Source organism: Bombus bifarius, unplaced genomic scaffold, assembly GCF_011952205.1.
Source record: "Bombus bifarius isolate JDL3187 unplaced genomic scaffold, Bbif_JDL3187 scf7180000010271, whole genome shotgun sequence".
In the NCBI taxonomy this organism is placed as follows: Eukaryota; Metazoa; Arthropoda; class Insecta; order Hymenoptera; family Apidae; genus Bombus; species Bombus bifarius.
Window position 1 is genome coordinate 1335387 of NW_022885586.1, and position 21133 is coordinate 1356519.

Below are 21133 nucleotides of genomic sequence, written 5' to 3' on the forward strand. Positions count from 1 at the left end.
CTCCCGGCTAAATAAACACCGTCTCAATATTTAGGCTCGCGAACCGCCCCGTACAGGCACAGCCGCCGCACGTACTTACGTACGAGAGTATACCCGTGCCTCTCGGTCTTCGCCTCCGCCTCCACCTCCGACTAAAGAGAGTTCAGGGTCGCGGCAGCTCGTCCACGAGCTTTCCGTCTACGACCGGGTGGAGTTTCTGGTGCGCGCGAGATCTAACCATCTTCGAGCCGAACCAGAAGGTTACGGTATTACGACGGGGGGGGGGGAGGAGGAGGAGAAAAAACGAGCGAAACGAGAATAGGATGGAAGATACGTATTAGCTTTGGAGAGTCCCTATCGACGCGTGTCGTGCCATCTCGCGGCCGTGTTCGTGGTAATCCGATACGTCAGGCCGACGTCAATTGACATTTAACATGCAGCCGTGCACTCGCCGTTATATGGATCTGTTGGCGCAGTGTATCGCCCCGGGTTTATGATCTCATCGGCCGATTGATTTATGTCGGCAATTATAGCGTAGCTAGGAGTGACGCACGGCTCCGTGTCCCGAATGAGTTATGGGTGTTAATCTCGGGAAAACCAATGAAGGGCGGCTCTCCGACGCGACGGCCGGCACCGTCGACGATCGTTCCTCGTCCCATGCTTCTCGTCGCTTTTCGTCGTTAAACGCACCTTCTCGCTTCTTTCCACGGTGTTCTTCGTTTCCTTCGTTGCCACGAAACCACGAAAGCTGTCTCGATCGGCAGGCAATCGTCGCGTCGCATCGTCAGTCGACGCACGAACGATCGCGCCGTCTTCCTAATCCGCCAACACCCGATCGCGCGTGGCCGCTCGCCGTTTTGCCATTTGGCCGATCGCCAATCCGCCGTCTCGCCGAACCTCCGAAATATTAATGATCTTTAACGCCGACTCGTTGCCGTGCAACCAGCGTCACCCCGTTCAAACGATCGCAAACGGTGAAAACGCCGCTTGTATAGCGATCGCGAGTCGCAGATCGTCTCTCGCGATGCGTCCCTCCCCCATTCCTCTGCTCCGTCTCGCGTTCAGGTAAATCTTACGTTCGCGTGCACGAGCTTGCACGGGCTGCGCAAAGCCAGCCGGCAGAAGAAAGGGAACGAACGCAGCCTTGGAAGTTATTGCTCTGTCCCGCGTAAAACATAATTAGATGACGCTCGAGCGAAGCGATGCCGCTTCTCTTCGCTTCTCTTCTCTTCTTCTCTTCTCCTCTCTTCTCTTTTCTTCTCTTCTAGCAAGTCACGACCGTGGCTCTCAACCGTGTGATCTACCGTTTCGGACGCGCGTTCGATCGGTGATTCGCAGATCGGCGTGCCGCAACTTGCAAACGAAAGAGCTAAATCACGCGACGCTCGTCGCATCGGTCTATCGCGTCTCATCGGGGTTGGCGGGCACAGGCTATACGATAATTTCCGCTCGCGGATCTACGATGTCTTGAAAGGACGAGAAAGGAGATCGAAAGAGAGACGCCGAGAGAGGATCGAGGACAGGAGAGCGGAAGAAAACGGAGCGGAGAAGGCGAGAGGGATATTTACATTGCTAATGTATCGTCGGCCTAACTTCTAATTAAACAAATTCGCACAACTCAGCGCAGCGCGCGGTTGCCTCGTGGAATTGCTCTGAGAAAAGAAACGGAAGGGAGAAGAGAGAAAGGGAAGAAACAGAGGTCCCCGGTGTATGTACTCGGCGGTGGCAGCGGGGAAGTGGGAAACCAAGGGGAAACTCCCTTCTTGCTGGAGGGGTCGCTCGTTAGCGCTCTTAACGCGACTTACCGCCTGGAGCGCGAGCCTCTAGTCCCTCCCCGATTCATCGAGAAGGAGGAATGAATATTTATAAGAAACTGCAAAATAGTAGTCTAATCTTTTCTCTTTTTACTTTCGCTTCTCTCTTCCACCGTACCATTTCCCTTCTCATGCTCGCTCGTTGCTTCTACCTCGTGCACGGTGTCGCCTCTCTCTCTCCCTCTCTCTCTCTCTTTCTCTCTCTCTCTCTTTTCCTTTCTGTTCTCGCTTGTATTTTCCGCCTCGCGAGGCTCTGTCTCCAGAGACGGGTACTTTTCTTCCCGAGTCTAGTTTATCGTTATCTTGCATCGCCGTTTTGTTGCCTTTGCTTTCGTATTACCCTTAGTTCGTAATCACGATACGTACTCGCAGTTTGATGCAGTCTGCACGATCGGAGAATCGTCCGGAAGAACTGGCGGAGACGAGGGTGGAAAAGCGTTCGATCGAGGTACCGTGCGAGGCTGGAAAGAAGACGAGCCGAAGGAACGCAGCTTTGATTCGTCGAAATTGATCAGATCGGGTAAGTTAAATTATCCATTTTCTATTAACCCTTCGCGAGCAACCATATTCTTAGCGACGTCGTCGTATCGTACTGAATACGAGTCACGCAGCTTTTTTCAAGTTCTTGCCTTTTACGGTATCCGAAAATATTCTTGAATGCTCCTGCAAGTTTCTTGCAATATCTCGCAATAGCTTTCGTCGCTGTGATATATGCGACCTTAATCGTTTTAAGCTAAACGAAAGTTTAAACGAAAATATGGAGAAAGCTAAAGAATCGCTTAAAATTACTGGTCGACGACCAGTCTGGAAATAGAGAAACGGAAATGGAAAACGAACTCATCAAAATGTTGTAAATGTCACTTGAGTCTGAAAGACTTGCATCTCGCACCAAATTGTTTTCATTTTCGATTACGTCGCGATGAAATCCTCCCGTTTACTCGCAATGTAACGTTTCATATCGGAAAACCGATCACAGACCAGTCAACTTTTTATTCCACGATCTTCGCCTTGCGATTAATCGAATTTGGCAGGAAGAATTTTGCGTAATGGCAATTAAGACGATAGATGGCCTCCTTAGACGGTTTAAAAAGAAAAAGTAGTTGAACAGCAATTCTTCGAGTTTCGAGAGATTTTAAGCGAAGTTTATCTTAGTTGAAGACTAATCGTCGTCTGCGCGGTCAGTCGATGGTCTTCCTTCCAACTCTGCATAGCAGAAGAATCTCGTTGACAACGCTTAACGCGACATCCATTAACGCGCCTTTGATTTATTCGGTCGACTCGAGCTACGACGACGGAGCGTAGGCCGCGCTGCTACGTGCTATCTAGTGGCGTTTCCTGTAATCGATTTAATCGACTCGGATTAATATCTATCGTGCGCGTCGATTAAAGTAAACGATGTACTCGCGGGTTCTCCGCGTCGTATCGCATCCGCGTACGAATTATCCAACGATTAGCCGGATAAATCGCTGGTTCTCGAATTAAGGTCCGATCTTCTCGAATCTGTGGAAGCGAGCGGCGAGGTAACGTTGATGGAAAACGCGGAAAGATCGGTGAAAAGATAGAACGAACGAACGTGTTGGACGTTCGACAGGCACCGGTGTCGAAAGCGGCTCCCTCGCCTCTTTCCAGCAACGCGATGTCTACTATCTGTGCTAACTTCCGGCGTCTCGGTTGCCTCGATTATGGCGTAATAAAACATCGTCACGACACCTGCGTACCTGACATAGACCCTTTTCTGCTCGATAACGAAAAATTCACAGAACCGGATCTATACGGTGGGCGCAAAATTCGCGCTTGCCTGTCCTCTGGTTATTTTCCTTGGCGATACGTTGCCGACCAAACGCAACACTAAAAATACTACGAGCTTTTCGAGCTGTAAGGTACGTACAGGGTGTTCCACCCAATTTGATCGCAGTGCGATCTTTTCTGTTCCTTCCTGCGTCAAGTTTCACAAATTGCAGTGCGAATATTCATAAAACTGATAATGATAAACTTCTCGATAAATAAATAAGTCGATACTTTTCGATGGATCACGAGTGACCTCTGAGAATTCAGATTGAACCTCACAGGACGACCAAGTGACATAGAAATCACGATATCGCAAAAATGGTGCGGTCCTGTACTCTTCGTATCAACCTTCGATTAATATCGTTGTATCCTAGATAACTCGCAAGACTTTGGATTATGTCGTTCAATTTTAAAGTGCTTTACTTAAATTTTATCAAGCGTATGCCGTATCCTGAAACCTCGTATCGCTGTACCGATACCGATCGAAAGTTAAAATACTCCTTTGAAAAGGAAAGAAACCAACGAAAACGTGTTCGTCGTACATTTTTCGTTGTGCCCTTCGTATCGTTTGCTCGAGAACTTATAGCCAGGGGTTGTGTACAGTCCCCGGCAGCCTGGTGTCCAGCTGCTCGCGGAGGAAACGAACTCGCCGACGCGTGGAGAAGATTAACCGCGGCTACCGTGAACACGGCGTAGGCGTGCATCTTGCTTCCGTGAGTCGTGCTTTGTCGCGAGTTGCGGCTACACGATACGACCTTGAAATTGGTGAACGCCGTCGGAGTGGCAACTTGGAACCGGATCGAGTCGATCGGTTCCGACGATGATTTCACGCGCGTTTTTCAGAGAACCGATCGATTCGCGAATCGATTCTAGAGCGAAAGGTCGCCGCTCGATCGTAGCTATATTATACTATACGTATGTATGTATGTATGTTGCCCTTGACGATCGACTGTTGAGACGTGTGTAGGTGCGGACCGGCAGAACGAACGTACGAGCGGCACTTTGTGGGGTCGTAAAACAACAGCAGCCTTGTAAATCTGTGCCCGAGTGTGCCAGCCCTGACAGATTCTCGCCCCACCTCTTCTTCTTCTTCTTCCTGCGATTCTACGCTCGTCTCGCGTTAGCGCATCGCAGCCGCACTCGCGTGCACACGCATACTCGCTTTCCTACTCGCACCGGCGCTACCTGTACCACCGACATGTATCTTGCCGCTCTATTTCGCACTGTTTCTTCGCCCGATCTCGTGTTTCTGCTTGTTCGCGGCGATCGTTTCCTACCAACGTACCCCGCGCCTTCCTCCCTCCCTTCTATAAACGTCTTCTAAATTCAATTTTTCCACAATTTTTACGATAGCAACGGGGCTTCTCTATGTGGCACACGCGAAAAGCGTTTGTTAAATGTCCGTGTCGTATCTTTCTGTTCGTCGATGCGTCGTGTGGATACAGAAAGCACTTGCGCCAAGTTTTTCCGCCGTGTTCTATTTTTCATTGTTACAGTACGACATTTTTGTAGTCCTATAAACGTACGATCAAATGGCACTGATCAATTTATTCCAGCGCGAATCTAATATTACTTGGACCTAATTAACTCGCGACGTATATGTTTGTAGTTTAAGTATGCAAATTTTAACCCGCCTATATATGCGCAATTTTACTGTCGTAGAATTCGTCGCACGCGAGACAAGGAAAGAGAGCACAGTTTTTTCTACGTTTTCCTCGTTTTTCACGCGACAAGTTTTGCGACGCTGAAGTTAAAATACCTTTCGAATCGATCGTTCGTTCGACCCAAGTACCTTGAGAAGTACTTTTATAGAGAATTAAAAAGTGCGTCGAATAGAAATGGATAGTTTCGTTCGAAGAAGCAAAGGTCAGCTTGAAATCGCAAAACGTAGTAAATTTTATTTGAAATATTTCCTCCGATAATGAACAGTTTGGAGGATAATTTCGTGGATGGATCAAAATGAGACACTCTGTGCGTACTTTATTTCATCTCCTCTGTTGCACTATGATTATAGTTTTATCTACCTACACGAACATTACGCTACGTTTCCAGCAGATACGCGAAGCATGGAAGGTTGAGAACCAGCACAGCGATAGAGTAATCGTCGAAACGAATCAAACACGAGAATCGATCTTTCTTCGACGATTAACCTACAGTCGTGGAATACGAGTCAACACATCGGCAATCGAGTTACCAGCCTCCTGAATACGATATAATCTCATTATTCGGGACAATTCTTAAAGAAACAAATTAGAAGATACGAACAAATGCACACACTTGCTGTTGCCATTTAGTATCGTATCGCGTTCGTTTCGTACGGATTATGGTTACGATTCAACGGATGTAAATCCTCGAGATATTCAGAATATTACGATCCCTTTAATTTCAACAACAGCTTCGATGGGTCAGACTGAAGATCTGCAAAATAAGATCAATACCCTGTACCAAATATGGCGCGATAACAATGAATAATTAAACAGCTACTAAAAAAATGATAAGCTAAGACGTTGAGAGAATTCAGAATGAAAGCTGTCCGTACATAAAATTGCCGAACTTGGCAATCCGCATCTCCGCAGGCTACTGCAACAATTTCAATCGAGCTTTAACCGAGCGTCCAAGCAATATCGTTAAATGAATCGAAACGCATAGCTGTTTTGTGAACCTTGAACGCGAACGATCATCGCGTCGCTATGACAGACAAAAGTGGATGGTCGTAAAGCTGCCTAATTTGCAATGCAAATATCGCGTAAGATTTCTCCGCTGTGACGCGGGATTTTTATCGTTCCACCATGGAATATCGTCGAGCCCTGTTGTGTTCACGGTACACGGGGCCCCGTGTAAACCGAGGAACAAATGTTGGCGAGTCTGGCGTCTCTACACGGATAGTAGCTTACCTGATCAGACGCGTCTTACCCTTATCCTTGCTCTTACCCCTTAAACGCGACTTCTTTTTTGCGCGGTGGTCTCTTAGCATGCGCGCGCGACCGTCGTAAAGTAGATGTACTTACAGATCGCGCGTATCTTACGAAACTAAATTGGAACGGGACGGTGTGTCCGGGTGGGGAGTTTGCGGAAAGTAAAACGGCGAGATAGAGAAGCGAAAGTGCGGGCTGGGGAGGAAAGGGACGAGTGGAGGCGAAGAGAAGAAGGGAAATCCGCGGATAGGGGAAGAGAAAGAGGACGGAGAAGGACGCGCGAGAAGAGCGCGAACGCGAACACCCACCGGCCAGCATACCCGGTTAGCTTGTCCCACGCATTCCCGGTCGACTGACGTCTTCATCGGCTAGTTGGGCGGAGGACTCGCGTTCCGAGAGAATTCGAATTTTCGTCGAAGCTGCAGCTGCTTTGACGTTCGAGTTTTTGACGAAAGCGTCAGATCGACGACGGCGGGTCTCCGTTGCACGATAGAGCCGATATTATCGGTGAAATGTGACAAGTTGTAAATGAGGAATTTACAAATGCCGATAAATTCTCTTACGATAGGACGTATAAAATAGAATAACCGCGAATTGGGATGAAAAATTAAGTTGTACAGGAGTTACGTGTCACCTGGATTCATCGCGTTTGACGGTTTTAGGTTACATAAAGTGGTAATCACAGATATTTATAGTAATTTTCTGCCATGAATTTTTGATATACTGAAAGTATACGATAGAATAGAAAGTCTATATTCGATGTAATAAATTATAGCAATAAAAGAGCAATTAGTTCCGAGGTGCAGAGAAAATAATCGCGTTTCGAAGGTTTGATGACGAATTTATCCTAGTCATTTTATTATTTGGAGCCTGTCGGAAGATAGATTCGACGAATCTCTGAATCAGTTGATCGTTATTTCTTCAAGCTCCGAGTAAGATTATCCGTTTTAAATGATTTAGCTGCTTTTCGTTTATGAATCACTGTGCGTCGATCCCTTTCTGCTCGCCGGTAATACCACGGTTCAGATTTTGCGAGGAATTTGAAAATTGACGAAAGAGGGAGAGGTGGTCGCTGGTCGATTAAGTTTCGATAATATCGGACGGAGCGAACACGAAAGGGAAGTAAAACGGATTCCTGCGTGAAAACAGCTAGCGGTTTGGTTATCAGTTGACCAGAACCTCTACAAATCTACAGTTATCGGACTGCCGGATCTCTCGAGACCGCTTTTTGGTAAGTTCCTGCAACGCCTTCGCTCTCGTTCATCGGCGGATCGCCCACGCGCAGCTTCCTGGAAGCAGGAAAAATCAGGAAAGGGGAAAAGGTGGAAAGAAATGAAAGTAGCGAAGGAAGCAAACGCATACGTCCGTACGTTTCATTTCTGCCGCGTACAAACTGTCGCGACGCGTCGATGAAATTGTACCAATTAAAATGAATGGAAAAAGTCGATACACAAACTCGATTGGATCGTTATTACTGGACTAAAAATAAACTCAAATAGTCCCGGTATTTTCCGAAATTGTTTATACAGATTATTATTTTGCCCGGGTATCGAGAGTTCCGAATCGCAAAAATATCGTGCAGCGTCGAGTTTTGACAACTTTCTGGGTTCGAATATCCCATTGCTCGTCGAAACGATGCGCGCGAATCGACGCACGAGAAAACGAGAAGCTCGACGAACGAACGAGGACACAGGAAGGAAGATACGCGACACAGCGAGGAACTGAAGCTGAGGTACGATTGGAAGAACGAAGGAGCGAAAAGAGGAGAGAGAGTAATGGTTAGAAAGGGGAGGTGGAAAGAAAAGAAGAAAAGAGACAAGAGCTCCTTTCTTTAAAGCGAGGGTTACTTTAAGGATCGTTCGAGAATCGGTAGTCTCTCCACCAATGTTTTATTTTATCCTCTCCGCTCCATAAGATCGCATTCTTTACGACCCATTAGACGAATTCATTACCAGACCCAGGCAATAGGTAGGTGAGGTCCGTAAGCCCTCTATCCTTCCTCTTCCTTTCCCCCCTTCTTCGCTCGGCTCTGTTTCCATCTCGTTCGCCCGCGTTTGTTTTTCGCGTCGGACAGCGCTTCTTCCAATGTGTCGCGAGTCCTGCGACGGAATTCGACGATACGACGAGCTATGAGTGAAAAGAAAGACAGATACGTCCGGAATGCGAGTATATATACGTGGAGAACGTAACGTGGAAAAGTTGAAACAGACGTGTACAAAGTAGATAAGTAGAATGAAAATTTGATCGATCGAATTCATTGGGATATTCCCTATCGAATTTTTGGGGAACCGAAAGAGATCTGTGGCCCAAAATTGAGAGTTTGTATCAGAGGAATAACATGTGCAAGGAGGTGGCACGAGAAATTCTTTCGTCAATCGGTTGTCCTGACACGCTGCTTTTTTTTCTTTTTAATTTTTTAATGCAGATTTTTCTGGATCCACTGACAATTTTCTGCATGAGTTTTGCAGGAAATTTGTGAAAGGCGAATTTTATTACGAGAGTAATAACCATTTTCGTTCGTGGGAAGGAAGACTTGGAAATAGCTTGATGCACCGAACCGACATAACCGGAAACAATCGAGCACCGGACCGATACGACTGCGTAAATGAATTTGATTTACTGCAAATTCGTGGGAAGCGATAGTTTCTTATAGACAATTTGTAGGCAGAATTTTATATTTTAATGGAAAATATAGTCTCTCTTTAGGATTTTGTGATCCGTACTTCATATGGTATCCAGTGAAACGAAAAATAGTATGACAGTTAGTATATAACAGTTATGGCATATAGGGAAGGACACATGGGATGTAGATGTACGAGTAAAGAAAACTTAGACGAGAATTTACTTTATAACATATATATTTATTTGAGCTTTAATTGCATTTTAAAATACAACCGAAATAATTAAATAATGACAAATCTGGTAAAATGGTTTCAAGAGTCGCGTATACATGATGCATATCTTTGTGGTTGCGCATTTGTAAGTAGGTAGGTACTTTTCGAGCGTATTTTTCGTACGGTTGGCTATTTCTCGTATTCGTTTCTCGTATCCGCGAGTGCGTACGCGCCGCGTTCGTTTTTTTCCGCGCGTATGATGCCGCGTATCGCATCCACGTAGACCACGTTCTTCTTTTTTCTCCTATACCCGCCACATTCTCTCAGCAGTCGTATATAATTACAATAATAATATTAATATTATCGTTATATCGATAAATACTTTTAAAGTCCGCGATGGAAGAATTAGAGTTTACAAGAAATACGTATACAAGTGTGTTCCGCTCCAAAATTGCGCTTTTAACTCGTCCTCGAACGCGCGCAATCATCGTCCCTTCGGCTTACTCTTTCCCGCCCACTTCTTCCTTCATCTTTGCGTTCTCGCGTTTCACACGTTATTCCATATTCTCGCTCGCGCGATCGTACTCGTCCGGATTTCGATTCCTCTCTCGCGGTGTCGCTTTTGCCCGCTTCGCGGCGTCAGCCACTTTTACTCTCGTTTCCCTTTCGTTCCTACTTTACCAGTTCTCGAATGCACGCAAGCAAGCAAGCAAGCAAGCACGCACGCACGCACACACGCACACACGCACGCACGCAGGCAGAAGACGATTCGCCAGAGAACGCGTTGGTCGCGCGCCGTTTTTCCACTCAGCCGAGAGACGATGCAGTCCCGGCGTGTTGGTAGCCGTTCGAAATGTTTCTTTTTTTTTTTTTCCTTTTTCGCTGCGTTTCCCCCTTCGTTAATTGTATAGAGAATAATCGTAATCGTAATCAATATACACGGTATTCGCGATAATCCGAGCGATAGTAATGACAATATTTTACACTTAAAACGTCGCGTCGACTCGCACGGCGCAATAAATATTATTTGAACAAAGAAAATTTACAATGGTCTACTCGTACGCTACGAGCGAAGGAAAACGATAACGTTCGAGGAGGCCGCGTCGCGCGCGCTCGACTCGCCGCGCACGTGTGCTTCGAGTATAACTGCGAGCCTCGCTATTGCACCGTGTTCTCGTTGCTCTCGATGCTCCTTTTATGCCGCTTTTCTCTCACTCTGCAATCGCCGTCATCGTCGTCGTCGTAATCGTCAGCCGGTTCGCTTTGCCGAATACCCGTTGACTTTTTTGGACGAGGTCCGAATCCCGAACGCGATCTCACCGGTTTCGTAGTTCTAAGTATCAACAAAGAGATTCCTATACAAGGGCGGACCCTAGCCTAGCCTATGCGCTAATCAACTACGCTCTTATGTTCTAGAGGTATACATGCTGATCTGACCTTACGACAGCTGTGTGACAGGTAAGCCTTGCCGTCCTACACCTTGGAAAATTTTAGTCGCTATCCTCTCTGCCTTTGCTGCTCTTTTCTCCGCTTGCACTCGTTTTCGTCGTTCGTTTATTCACTACCACGCGCATTCTCCCTTTCGTACGCAGAAACACACACACACACATACACACACGCACACGTACACACGTGTAGACACACGCTCGTTCAAGCATACAAATTATCTCTGTCGATCGCACGATCTTTCGCATCGCATCGCTATCTTTCTCAACGCCAGTCGTAAATGTCCTTAAGTATTTATAAAATCACAAACTTTGTCGCTCGCCGAGCCCCTTGACTCAGCAGTGCCGCGAGATATGGTGGCATCACAATTTAATCAACGCACGTTCGATATCTGCCTCCTCCCTCTGTGTTCGTTGCGCGATTCGATTATCCGGTGACGAGTTGGTTCGATTCGATTTGAACGGGCGAAAAGGAGCGATAGGTATAAAGAGGGGAATGGCGAACAGAGGGTGGAAAGCGGAGTAAGGGAGAGGACGAGGGAAAGACGAGAGAGACGAGAGACGAGGCGGTAGGAAACAGCGGAGACCGGATAATGGAATCGCGAACGAAAAAGGATGGATGTCCCGAGGCGGAGGTTTCGAAGGAGGTGAAATGGTGTTGCAATCGCGTCGCTAGTTATATAGTCATTACAGTATAGATACACTTATGTACAAGTGGCACCGCTACTTACGGGGCTCGGACTATACGTACTTGCTGGACAACTGCTTGGCCAGCTCCGTATACTTGAGAAATTTGGAGTGCGGACTCTCTTCGAGGGGAGAGGCCGCTGACTGAGACGGGCTACCGTTCGCCTGTGCAAGCGGCGGCGACTTGTTGCGCTGGGAAGTCGGGGGCGAGGAAGAACTGTGACCGGCCGGCGGCGGTCCGGTGGCGGAGGTTTGCGAGACCGCTGCTGCCGCGGCCGCGGCAGCAGCCGCCGCCGCCGCCGCGGCCGCCGCTGATCGGCCGATCGTCAGTGGATCGGGAATCACGCCGTCCTTGACGAAGTGCATCTTGGACAGATGATGCCTGTACGCGCCCTTGGAGATGAACGGCGTGTCGCAGAAGGCGCACTTCATGATCGAGTCGGCGGTGACGACGGCGTCGTTGCAGGCCCAGCTGAACGCCAAGATCGCTCCCGGAGTCGTCCCGGAACCGGGTCCGGTCGCGCCCACGCCACTTCCAGCCGCTGCTCCGAGACCGGACGCGGCTCCAGGACCGCCACCGGATCGAGCCGCGCTGCCGCTAGGTCCTCGCGTCTCCGTCTTGTCGCAAAGCTTCTGCAGCGCGGCCAAAGGATGGCTGCTGGTTTTGCGTCCCTGAGAGTCGACCGCGTTGTTCGAGCCTCCGCCGCTACCGCCACCACCGCCGCCACCGCTACCGCCGCCTCCGCCACCTCCGCCACCGGACAGGCTGTCGAACATGGAAGAAAGCGCCCCGAGACTGCTCGACCCCTTCGTGTCGGGTGTACCACGCGGCGTTACCGACCGGTCGCTGCTCGTCGGACTGCTGGTGCTGTTCCTGCATGGGCTGCGCGCCATCTGTTCCGGTTGACCACTCGATCTAGGAGTCGGTGGGTTCATGCGAGGCGACAACACCTCTCGACCCTCCTCCGATCCTTCGTGCAAGCTGCTTCGTCGATGATTGAACGAACCTTGCTCCTCCTCGTCTCTGCAATCCTCCATGATCTCCTTCTTCACGAACACCTCGCGGTTCGACTGTGACTGAGCCTGCGACTGTTCCTCCTCGTTCGCCACGCGATCCTCCGACTCGTCGTCTCGGGGTTCCTTCTTGACGACCACGCTCGCCGCCGACGTCGCGGCCGAATTGGCCGCGGCAACGGAAACGGATGCGGTCGTGGACGACTCCTCGTCCCCGGATTCCTCGGTGGTTGGATGGTGACGACTCGAGGGCAAGGTTTGCGCACCCAATTGCTTGTCCGGCGTGACCCGATGATGGTGGGAATGCCTGGTGTCCGAGTGGCCGACCGACGAAAGGTCCACGCGCCTCTCCGGCGTCATCGCGTCGGTTCTACCGCCGCTTCCTCGTTCCGACACGGAGCTCGACTCGCTTCCGCTGCGTTCCCGCCGCGCGGCCGTACTTGTCGCGTAGTGTTGCTGCTGCTGCTGGTGCTGATGTTGCTGCTGATAAGACCGGAGAAGGTTCATCGTCTGTGGATCGACCAACGGTTTCGTGTAATCGACGCTCTCGTCGATGCCCAGCCGCTTCAAGATGCTTGTACCCATCGGGGCTCCGGGTTGAGCGTGATGCAGACCCGGTGTACCGTGCCTCACGCGAGAATCGAAGCTCTTCTCGATCAGTTTCTCGATGGCGTTCAACACGGATGGCGAGGAACTACCAGTGGTCTCGCCGGCGGTCGGTGTCGGCGTGTCCTTTCCTGGTGTGGTGGCGTCGCTGGCCGACGAGGGCGACCGATGGTGTCTCGAGGACACCGACGAACCGTCCTCGGTGACGCTCTTGCGGCCGGTCTCGGTCGGCGGTAACGTGGCCGGTAGGTGATTCGACATCAACGCGTTCTTCAAGAAGTTTCGCTGATTCGCGCCCACGGTGCCCGCTCCGATACACTGGCGTATATGATCGACGAAGATGGTCGTCTCGATCTTCTCGCCGCATTTCTCGCACGTTATACGACCGGCGTGTTTGCCGAGACTGTGGCTCAGTCCGGTAGCCGCGTCGCCGTTCTTGAACTCGTTCTGCGCTCGTTCCAGTTCCAACAATTTTCTCACCGGCAGCGACTTCTTGCGTTTCTCCCGCGTCTGCCGCCTGCGACCGCCGCTCTCGGTGATCGATCGCATTATGTGCTCCTTGTAGTGGGAATTCTTCACCATGTGGTTGCTCAGTTCTTTCAGCGAGCTGAACGCTTGATCGCAAACCTTGCACGTGAGCACGGCGCTCACGTGGCTGCTAGTAGCGCCGGAGCCCGGGCCAGTGGCGTTTCCGGCGTGCGGTCCGGACGCGCCACCGGCGGTAACCGCGCCACCCCCGCCACCAGCGGCGCCGGTTACGGATCCACTGCCTGCACCGCCACCTCCGCTTCCTCCGCTTCCACCGCTGCCACTCTTGTTCTCGTCCGACGACTTCCACGAGATAATCTGCTCCTGGGAGATGATGTTGGTGTAGTGTTGCGTCTGCTGCATGTGCGACGTCATCTCGGCGAGAGAGCGGAAACTCTGACCGCACCACATACACTTGAGAATCTGCCTGGTCTGCTCGGCTCCCTTCCCCAGCCAAACGTCCTGACCCCTGACCAGCTTCCTCGGCAGAGGCATCGTCTCCTTGATCAGCAGGTTCAACTCGGATGGACTCTGTTTGCTGCTCGGAGTCGCGGAACCACCACCACCGGCGCCGGAGCCAGCGTTGTTGCTGGACGCGGTGGTTTGCGGCTGGTGCGGCTGATGCGGCTGCTGCGGCGTCACGATACTGGCCACGCTCGGTGGCTGCGGGTGGAGCGCTGACGCGGCCGCTGGCACGGGCATGTTTACGCCGCAGTGTTTCGCCTCCTTCATGTGAGTCGTCATCGCGGCCAACGTGGGGAAACTCTGCTTGCACCATACGCACTTGAGCACGTCCTTGGCTTGATCGGCCCCCTTGTTCAGCCAGTGAGACTGCCAGGCACTGTGTCGACTGCCGGACGTGGAGCCGGCGGTCGCGTTGCCCGCGACCGCTGCCGCGGCGGCTGCGGCTGCGGCTGCCGCGGCTCCGCTCGCTCCGCCACTGCCGGCGCTCGTGCTCGATCTGAACAGATCCTCGCCGCCCAGTTTGCTCAGTTCGCTCATCTTCTCCAGGGCTTTGGTCGCTTCGCTCGGCTGATACGACTTGTCGAGAGCGGACGGTGGTTTCATCTTGCCGTTCCAAAGTTGCTGATGATGTTCGACTACGCCGGCGGTGCTCTTCGGCGAGAGTTGCTGTTGACTAGTAGCCGCTGCCGCGACCGCGGCCGCGAAGTAGGGAAAGTGAGAGGCGACGACGGGCGACGTCCACGGCGAAACGACGGGTGGTCTGCCGAAACCTGCAGCCGTGACGGCTTGAGCGGCCTCCTGGTGAGCCGCTGCGGCCGCCGCAGCTGCCGCCGCCGCCGCTGCCGCCGCCGTACCAGCGGACAACCTGGAGGACTTGCGAACGGGCAGCGGCGGAGAATCTTCCGGTCCAGGTCGTTTTCTACTTGGCACCGATAAATCCAAAGGTCCGTTGTTCGCCTCCGTGGAGGAGGACGGTGTTGGCGGCTTGCTGAGGTTCAGTATCTGCTCCTCTTCGTCGTCCTCCGTCGACGACGCTTTCCTCGTGCTAAAGTCGAGCACCGCGGGCAACGGCGTGGCCGACGGCGATACCTCGCCGACGCTGCTGGGCGAGACCAGAAGGCCAGGAGTAGCTGCCGGTGGCGAGCACGATGAGGATACCAACGGAGACACGGAACCACGGGATAGCGGCGAGTGGCCTAGTAGCAGTCTCTGGTGGGTCTGTTGCAGGTACGCCGCCATCATCGCCGCCGAATGAGGGGGTAGCAGTGGATGGCTTCCGAGGGGCAGTGGCACGATCCCGCTCGGACTCACCGGGCTCGCGGTGCTTCGCGTCGCTGGCGGCGGCGGACTTCCGGTCGCCGGGCCGGACGATTCCCGAGAATCTCTCGAGGGACAGCGTGGACTCATTGGCTCTCTGAAAGCATGAAACAGAAAGGAGAAACGTTACGCGCGATGATCGGTGAAGATCGGACGGCCGGGATCGCTGGGATCGCAGGGACGCGCAGGCGTTGATCGGATTCGCGCGGCGAAAAACAGCGGGAGATCGATACCCGTGGTCGAATCCTGTGGACGAGGTTCGCTGCGACTCTGGCGACTGGACGAAGGATCCGTGCGCGGCGTGTCGTGTCGCGTGCTGCTCGCGGCACGCGAACCGAATCGAAGATGGAGAGCGAGCGAGAGAGGTTGTGTAGACTTGACGACGGCTCGCTCGTAACTGACTGCCTCTGACTGAATGCCGAATGCGTGCCGCGAGACGAAAGGGGAACGGCGCCGGCACGCATGCAGGGGAAGTTTTCGATGGGTGGCGGGGCAGCGGAGGACACGGAGGCGCCACTGCCGCAGCCTGCCACCGGCACACGCATCCACCACCGCCCCCGTTGTAACCGGTGATGCGGCAAAGCGGTACCGGAGCGGTGGTGGAGCGCCGTCATCGTCGGCGTTGGTGGGATCGTCGATGCAGGCCGACGCGTAACACGTGCCTATCTCTATTAGCTGTATGACGTCGCACGGCAGTCACCGATATCGGTCTGGCACCGGCTTATTTATCCCTCCTTCGTTCTCTCTCTCTGTTGTCCTCGTGCGCGCCGCATCTCCTCGCCTCTCTCTCCCCTTCGTGTTTCCTTTAGCAGAGACAGCGAACGACGCGACGTTTACACCGTTCTCTCGCTCGTGCGCCGCACGTATCCGTGACGATTCGTTGCGCTCAAACAACGAGAATACCCGTGTGTGTACACGAGGGGCGCCCGGCGCCGGCAACTTCAAAGAGAACGGCAGCGGCGCTCTCGTTGATTTAGGCGGTTTATGACCATGCTGCCAGTAAAGCACCGACTAATGAGTTTCAAGCGAACCGTGTTCGTTGAAATTTACGTTCATACCACTTTCGACGGTCGCGCCTTCGTCTCTTCCTAAGTATAGGCTTCGCGTTTCGTTTCGTTTCGCCTCGTCTCGGTCCGTTTCCTTTCGTAATTATCGCGAAGCACGTTAATCGAGATTTTTACCTGTCCGGTGGTCCAGTGTCCCTTAAAATAGTAGGATTCAGTCTCGCGGTTGCGGAAGGCGGTGGAGTGGGCGGCGATGCGTCCTCGTCGTCTTCTTCGTCGGTCGCGTCCCCATCCTCTTCCTCTTTGGCTGCCGTCGTGCAACCTCTCTCGCTAGGACTAATTGGGCCGTCATCCTCCACGCAGTCGCCTTCCTCGCCCTGGAGGTCCGCGCCAGGCCCTGAGCCTTCGACTCCGTCCTCCCCTGCAACGGAAAATCGTACGATCGTTTCAGTGCGACGCGATAGCGGCCTAGACGGCGAACTGGGCGCGGTTACGCCGCGGTTACGGCGCCAGTCACTGAATCGAGGAGGAAGGAAAGGAAGATCGACGCGTCTCGTAACCACGCCGCGCCGTTCGCACCGAGAATTTGGGAACGAGAAAAGCGAGCGTTGGAAAAGGACGCAAAGAGGCGAACAGCGAGGACGGTTGGCGCGAGACAATGCCGTTATCGGCTCATTTATCGGCCTTTCGCGGCTACGACGACGTAGAAGACTGTCGCGAACGACAGTACGCGGCGACGAGGGTACGCGGGATTGCATCGAAAGTGCGTCGAGCAAAGTCATCGCGTGCCATTGTCGAGCAACCTACGGACTTCCGTTGCCCTTCCATTTCTAACTCTCGAACGAATCACCGGCACGATCGAACGTTCTACTTCGACGCTGAAAACCAGAAGAGGAGCGTGTCGTCGTTTTACGCTCTAGGCGAGCAGACGATCGGATCGGCGGGACTCCGGCTGATCCAGAAGCGGCGGAAACGCGACCCGTTCCGGTCGGTCGTTAAATCGGATTTCCGGCGAGTATCGGCGAACGGACGCAACGGGGATCGCCATCTTGTTCCGGTGACGCGTCCTCGTTCGAGATGGCGCAAGACGAGGAGCCCGCGGATCCGGGCATCTCTCCGGTGGCCGAAGAGAGCAAAAGGAAGAAAGAGGCGGAAAGGACTCAGCACACCTCCCTTCCGAGAGGGGTGGGGACAAGCAGGACGAAGAGCACCGTCCTACTTTGCCGACTGGCCAACCAAACGATCGTTTGTTCGCCGATGGGCCACGGAAGAAGGAGGGAAAAGAGATCGCGCATCGATCCGAGAAGGCATCGGCAACTAATTACGCAGATTTATGTCCCCATTGTCCATTGTCTCTCTCCGGCTGGCGCGGGCCGAAGCGGGCCGGAGCGGGCCAGAGCGGCCCTCCGAAGCCCTGCGCGACCGTGAACGATTCGATGGAAGAAGCTGCGCTCCGCTGCTGCTCGCCGACCCTTTGGGTCGGGGTAGTGCGGGGAGGTGTGCTCGAAGAATGGGGAACGAGCAACGACCAACGACCGCGAAGATGACCGCGTCGTCGACGAGAACGAGGAAGACGACAACGAGGGCCCGAGCTAAAAGGAACGAGGCATGCGAGGATCGACTGAAATCGGTCCGCTACCGAGAAGGGATACGCGACAACTCGCAGACCAGGGCGGACCACCGGTGCTCGCTGGAGCTCCGCCCGTTTCCAGCATCCCTCGCACGCTCTCTTTTCCCTGTCGCGTTTCCCTTCTTTTCGTTCGCCCACGAAACCAACGCGCTTCTTCTCTCTTCCTCTCCACCTTCCTCTCTCCCCTCCTCGCTCCTCTTGCTTCTTTTCTCGCGGCTATTTCAATCTCGGTCTCGCGACCCGATCCACCGCCCCGGAACCGTCCACGTTCAATCGTCCACCAGGATGTCGCCGCGCAACCACGAGCCTCGCGCCCGCTGAAGGTACCGGAATGCAAATGCTCGCACCAGCCGAGGTACGGCGTATTTCTACTGGCAGGTCGTTAACGAAGCAACTAGCACGGGGGTTTGCGTATACAGCCGCGGGAAACGTACGAGGGGAGCAAGCAGCGTGGCGTACGGAGTTTAAAGCGATCGAGCCCTGACACCGGTTTAGCAGATGCTACCGCGTGATATCCGGCGTGCTCGACTTCGCAACGAACATCGCGGCCCCTTACCGACTATGGGATGTACCGATCATGGTTGCCGCACTTATAACGCTCGATGATTCCTGCTGCTACAAGTTTAAGGGCACGTGCACGTTTTTCGTACAAACTTAGTTTTCCAATTGGAAGGTTGGTGTGATCGACGAGACCGAGTAATTCGCTGCAAGTGATCCTAATTTTACCCTTTAACTTTACCCATTGCGCTACAAGTAGCTTTTGTCGTGTAATTCTAACTAATAGTCGATAATGATATTTTTCAAGATCGTTCAGGACTTAGAAATGTATTTTCATATCCTCGTAACCAGTAACGCAGCCTGATCTACTAGCCTCGCTCGCAAAACTCTAGGATAGCAGTTACATTGATTTGGCAAACGAATCAAAACGCTGTTAATGTGTCGGCGATCGTTCGGCGTATCGAGAAACGACGAAGTCGTGGGATATCAAAAATGTTAACGTAAACATGCAACAACGGACCGATCTGTCTGGGTATCGCGCGTTCTCTTCAGCCGTGCCACAGCCCTTCGTCAATTACGATTCTTTCTACGAAGAAACGGATTTCCTTGCCTCGTCTTGTCTTGTCTCGCATCTCGCCCTCGATATTACCGCCTCTGTTCCACTTTTTCGAAACTCGCCTCGAACGAACCGCGTATCACCTACTCCGATCGCCACAACAACATCATCCAAGGATGCAGATGATCGCGCGATAAATCTCCATCTCGTCTGGATTTATGTATTTGCGTCGTATCAAATCGGCAAGATTTGTTGGCAATTAGACCGGTCGTTAAAGCATCTCGTACGTTGAGAAAACAGCGGCTCGCGCGAGTTTAATATCGTTTGCACGGCAAATCTAGATAACGAATTTTCCTTTGCGCGAGCTGCGCTCGTTATCTCCGCGACTTAATTTAGCCAGCGCGTGTGGATAACGCGATCCGGAGGAAACCGACGATCGACGACGAATAACGACGAATCGGGAAGAACCTGTTGACCGGTCGATCGAGCGAGCCGGTCTCGCGCAACGTGCCGGAAATAAAACGGCGCGCGATAATGAGGCGCGGCGACGGTGGCGACGGTGCGGTGACGGGAAAGCGGAGAAGCAAGGAAAGCGACGAGGAGGCGAGGTGGAAGGGTGGGCGAAGGCGGGAGGGAACAAAAGGAGCAACGGTGGAGGACAAGGCAGGACAGGACAGGAGAGGAGATGAATTCCTGATGCGAGAGAACCGTCGGGAGGCTGGCGAGGAGAGTGACAGGAGGCAGACGAAGAGACGATCGGATGGACAGGCAGACAGACGGACGAACGGACGAGCGGGAGGAGCGGGCGGGCGAACGGGTGAACGGGCGGTCCGACAGAAGGACGAAGAGAGACGGAGAGCAAAGGGAGGCTTCGCATTGTGATTCTCTCGCGGTCTGCCAGAGAGTGACTGACGGGTGAATCCATTCTCCTTGCTCCGTCCTTCTTTCTGTTCTCTCGCTCTCGTTTGCTCGTTGCTCCTTCTCTTACGGTTGCTTCTTCCTCTCCAAGCAACCGGCGCTGTGGCTCTCGAATCTCATCCGTGTTTCAGCTCGTAGCGCGTTGCGTTGCAGACGCGCGAGACGCGTCGTCGTTTCTCGGTTCCTGCGAACGATTTTCCCCGCTTTTCGCCATCTATGCCACCGTCGCTTCGTCGCACCGCCCTTCGCAGGATTCAGTCTCGCGGTTTCTTCGAACGATTCTCGCCACTCGTTCGCGTTTTTCGTTCGGGCTCGACCGGTTCGATCGTTCGCGTCGCGTTTCGCGTTGACGCAAATGTTTACGACTCGGTTTCTCCCCCTTTCGATCTTCCTTCTCTTCGTCCGATCGCTTTGTCTTGCAGGATGAAACACGTCGGGTGGTCGGATTCGTGAGTCACTTAAGCGTCCGAACGAGACGACAGGGCCGAACCGAAGACGGAGCACCGACCTACCGTAGTCTACCTGACTGATTGACCGATGAGCCGACTGTTATCCTAAGTCAACACTCACTCCATCAGCCTGTCGAATCGCTTCCTTCCATCGCCGAGTTCCACCGCCACGTTCCCTTCTCGTTCTCCAGCGGTTCGAACGGGCCTCGTCTCCTTTCGCTCTCGCGGTTCCAACGGCGTATAAAAAATGCGCTGGCCGTTTTGTTCCCGCGAGGCCAGCTACCGATTAAGACGTTCGATCGATCGATCGTGACACACGAGTCTCCGCGAAGGTGAGACTTTTTACCGGCGTCAATCGCGTGCGTCTAACTACTCTGATTGCTTTTGATTAGTCGTAATTTTCCATCCGTGCAAAAAGCTTTTGTTTATCACTGGATCGTAGATCTTTGCGCGTTCGCAGAAAATGTATGCAAAGTTATGTAGGTGAAAAAACGCACGTTAAATATGCAGATATGTTAAATCTGATAAGTACGTATATAAAAAGAATAAAAAGTAGAAAAAGAATACCAAAAACAAAGTGTCATATCTTATAAATCAAACGGATTCTCCCTTCTCCGATTCTCTCTTAGTTGTTTAATGTCTAAAGTCTACCTAGCGCCTAGACGTCGTTCAGAAGTCAAATCGAT

The 21133-nt window shown here is 52.4% G+C and overlaps 1 protein-coding gene across 6 annotated transcripts in view; it reads right to left on the reverse strand.

The window, feature by feature from the left end:
- Positions 1-9336: 9336 nt before the first annotated feature.
- LOC117216309 (protein tiptop) overlaps positions 9337-21133 on the reverse strand; it is an 88670-nt gene continuing 76873 nt past the window's right edge. For 4 of the 6 annotated variants that reach the window (XM_033462919.1, XM_033462917.1, XM_033462918.1 and 1 more), the window contains 2 exons: positions 16574-16817; positions 9337-15489 (listed from right to left, as the gene is read on the reverse strand). In XM_033462919.1, the coding sequence (XP_033318810.1) occupies positions 11517-15489; positions 16574-16817 (4217 nt within the window). In that variant the 3' untranslated portion in view covers positions 9337-11516. Of the gene's footprint in view, positions 15490-15625; positions 15882-16573; positions 16818-20568; positions 20663-21133 lie in introns of those variants that run through there. The other 2 variants (XM_033462921.1, XM_033462922.1) reach the window with 2 other exon arrangements.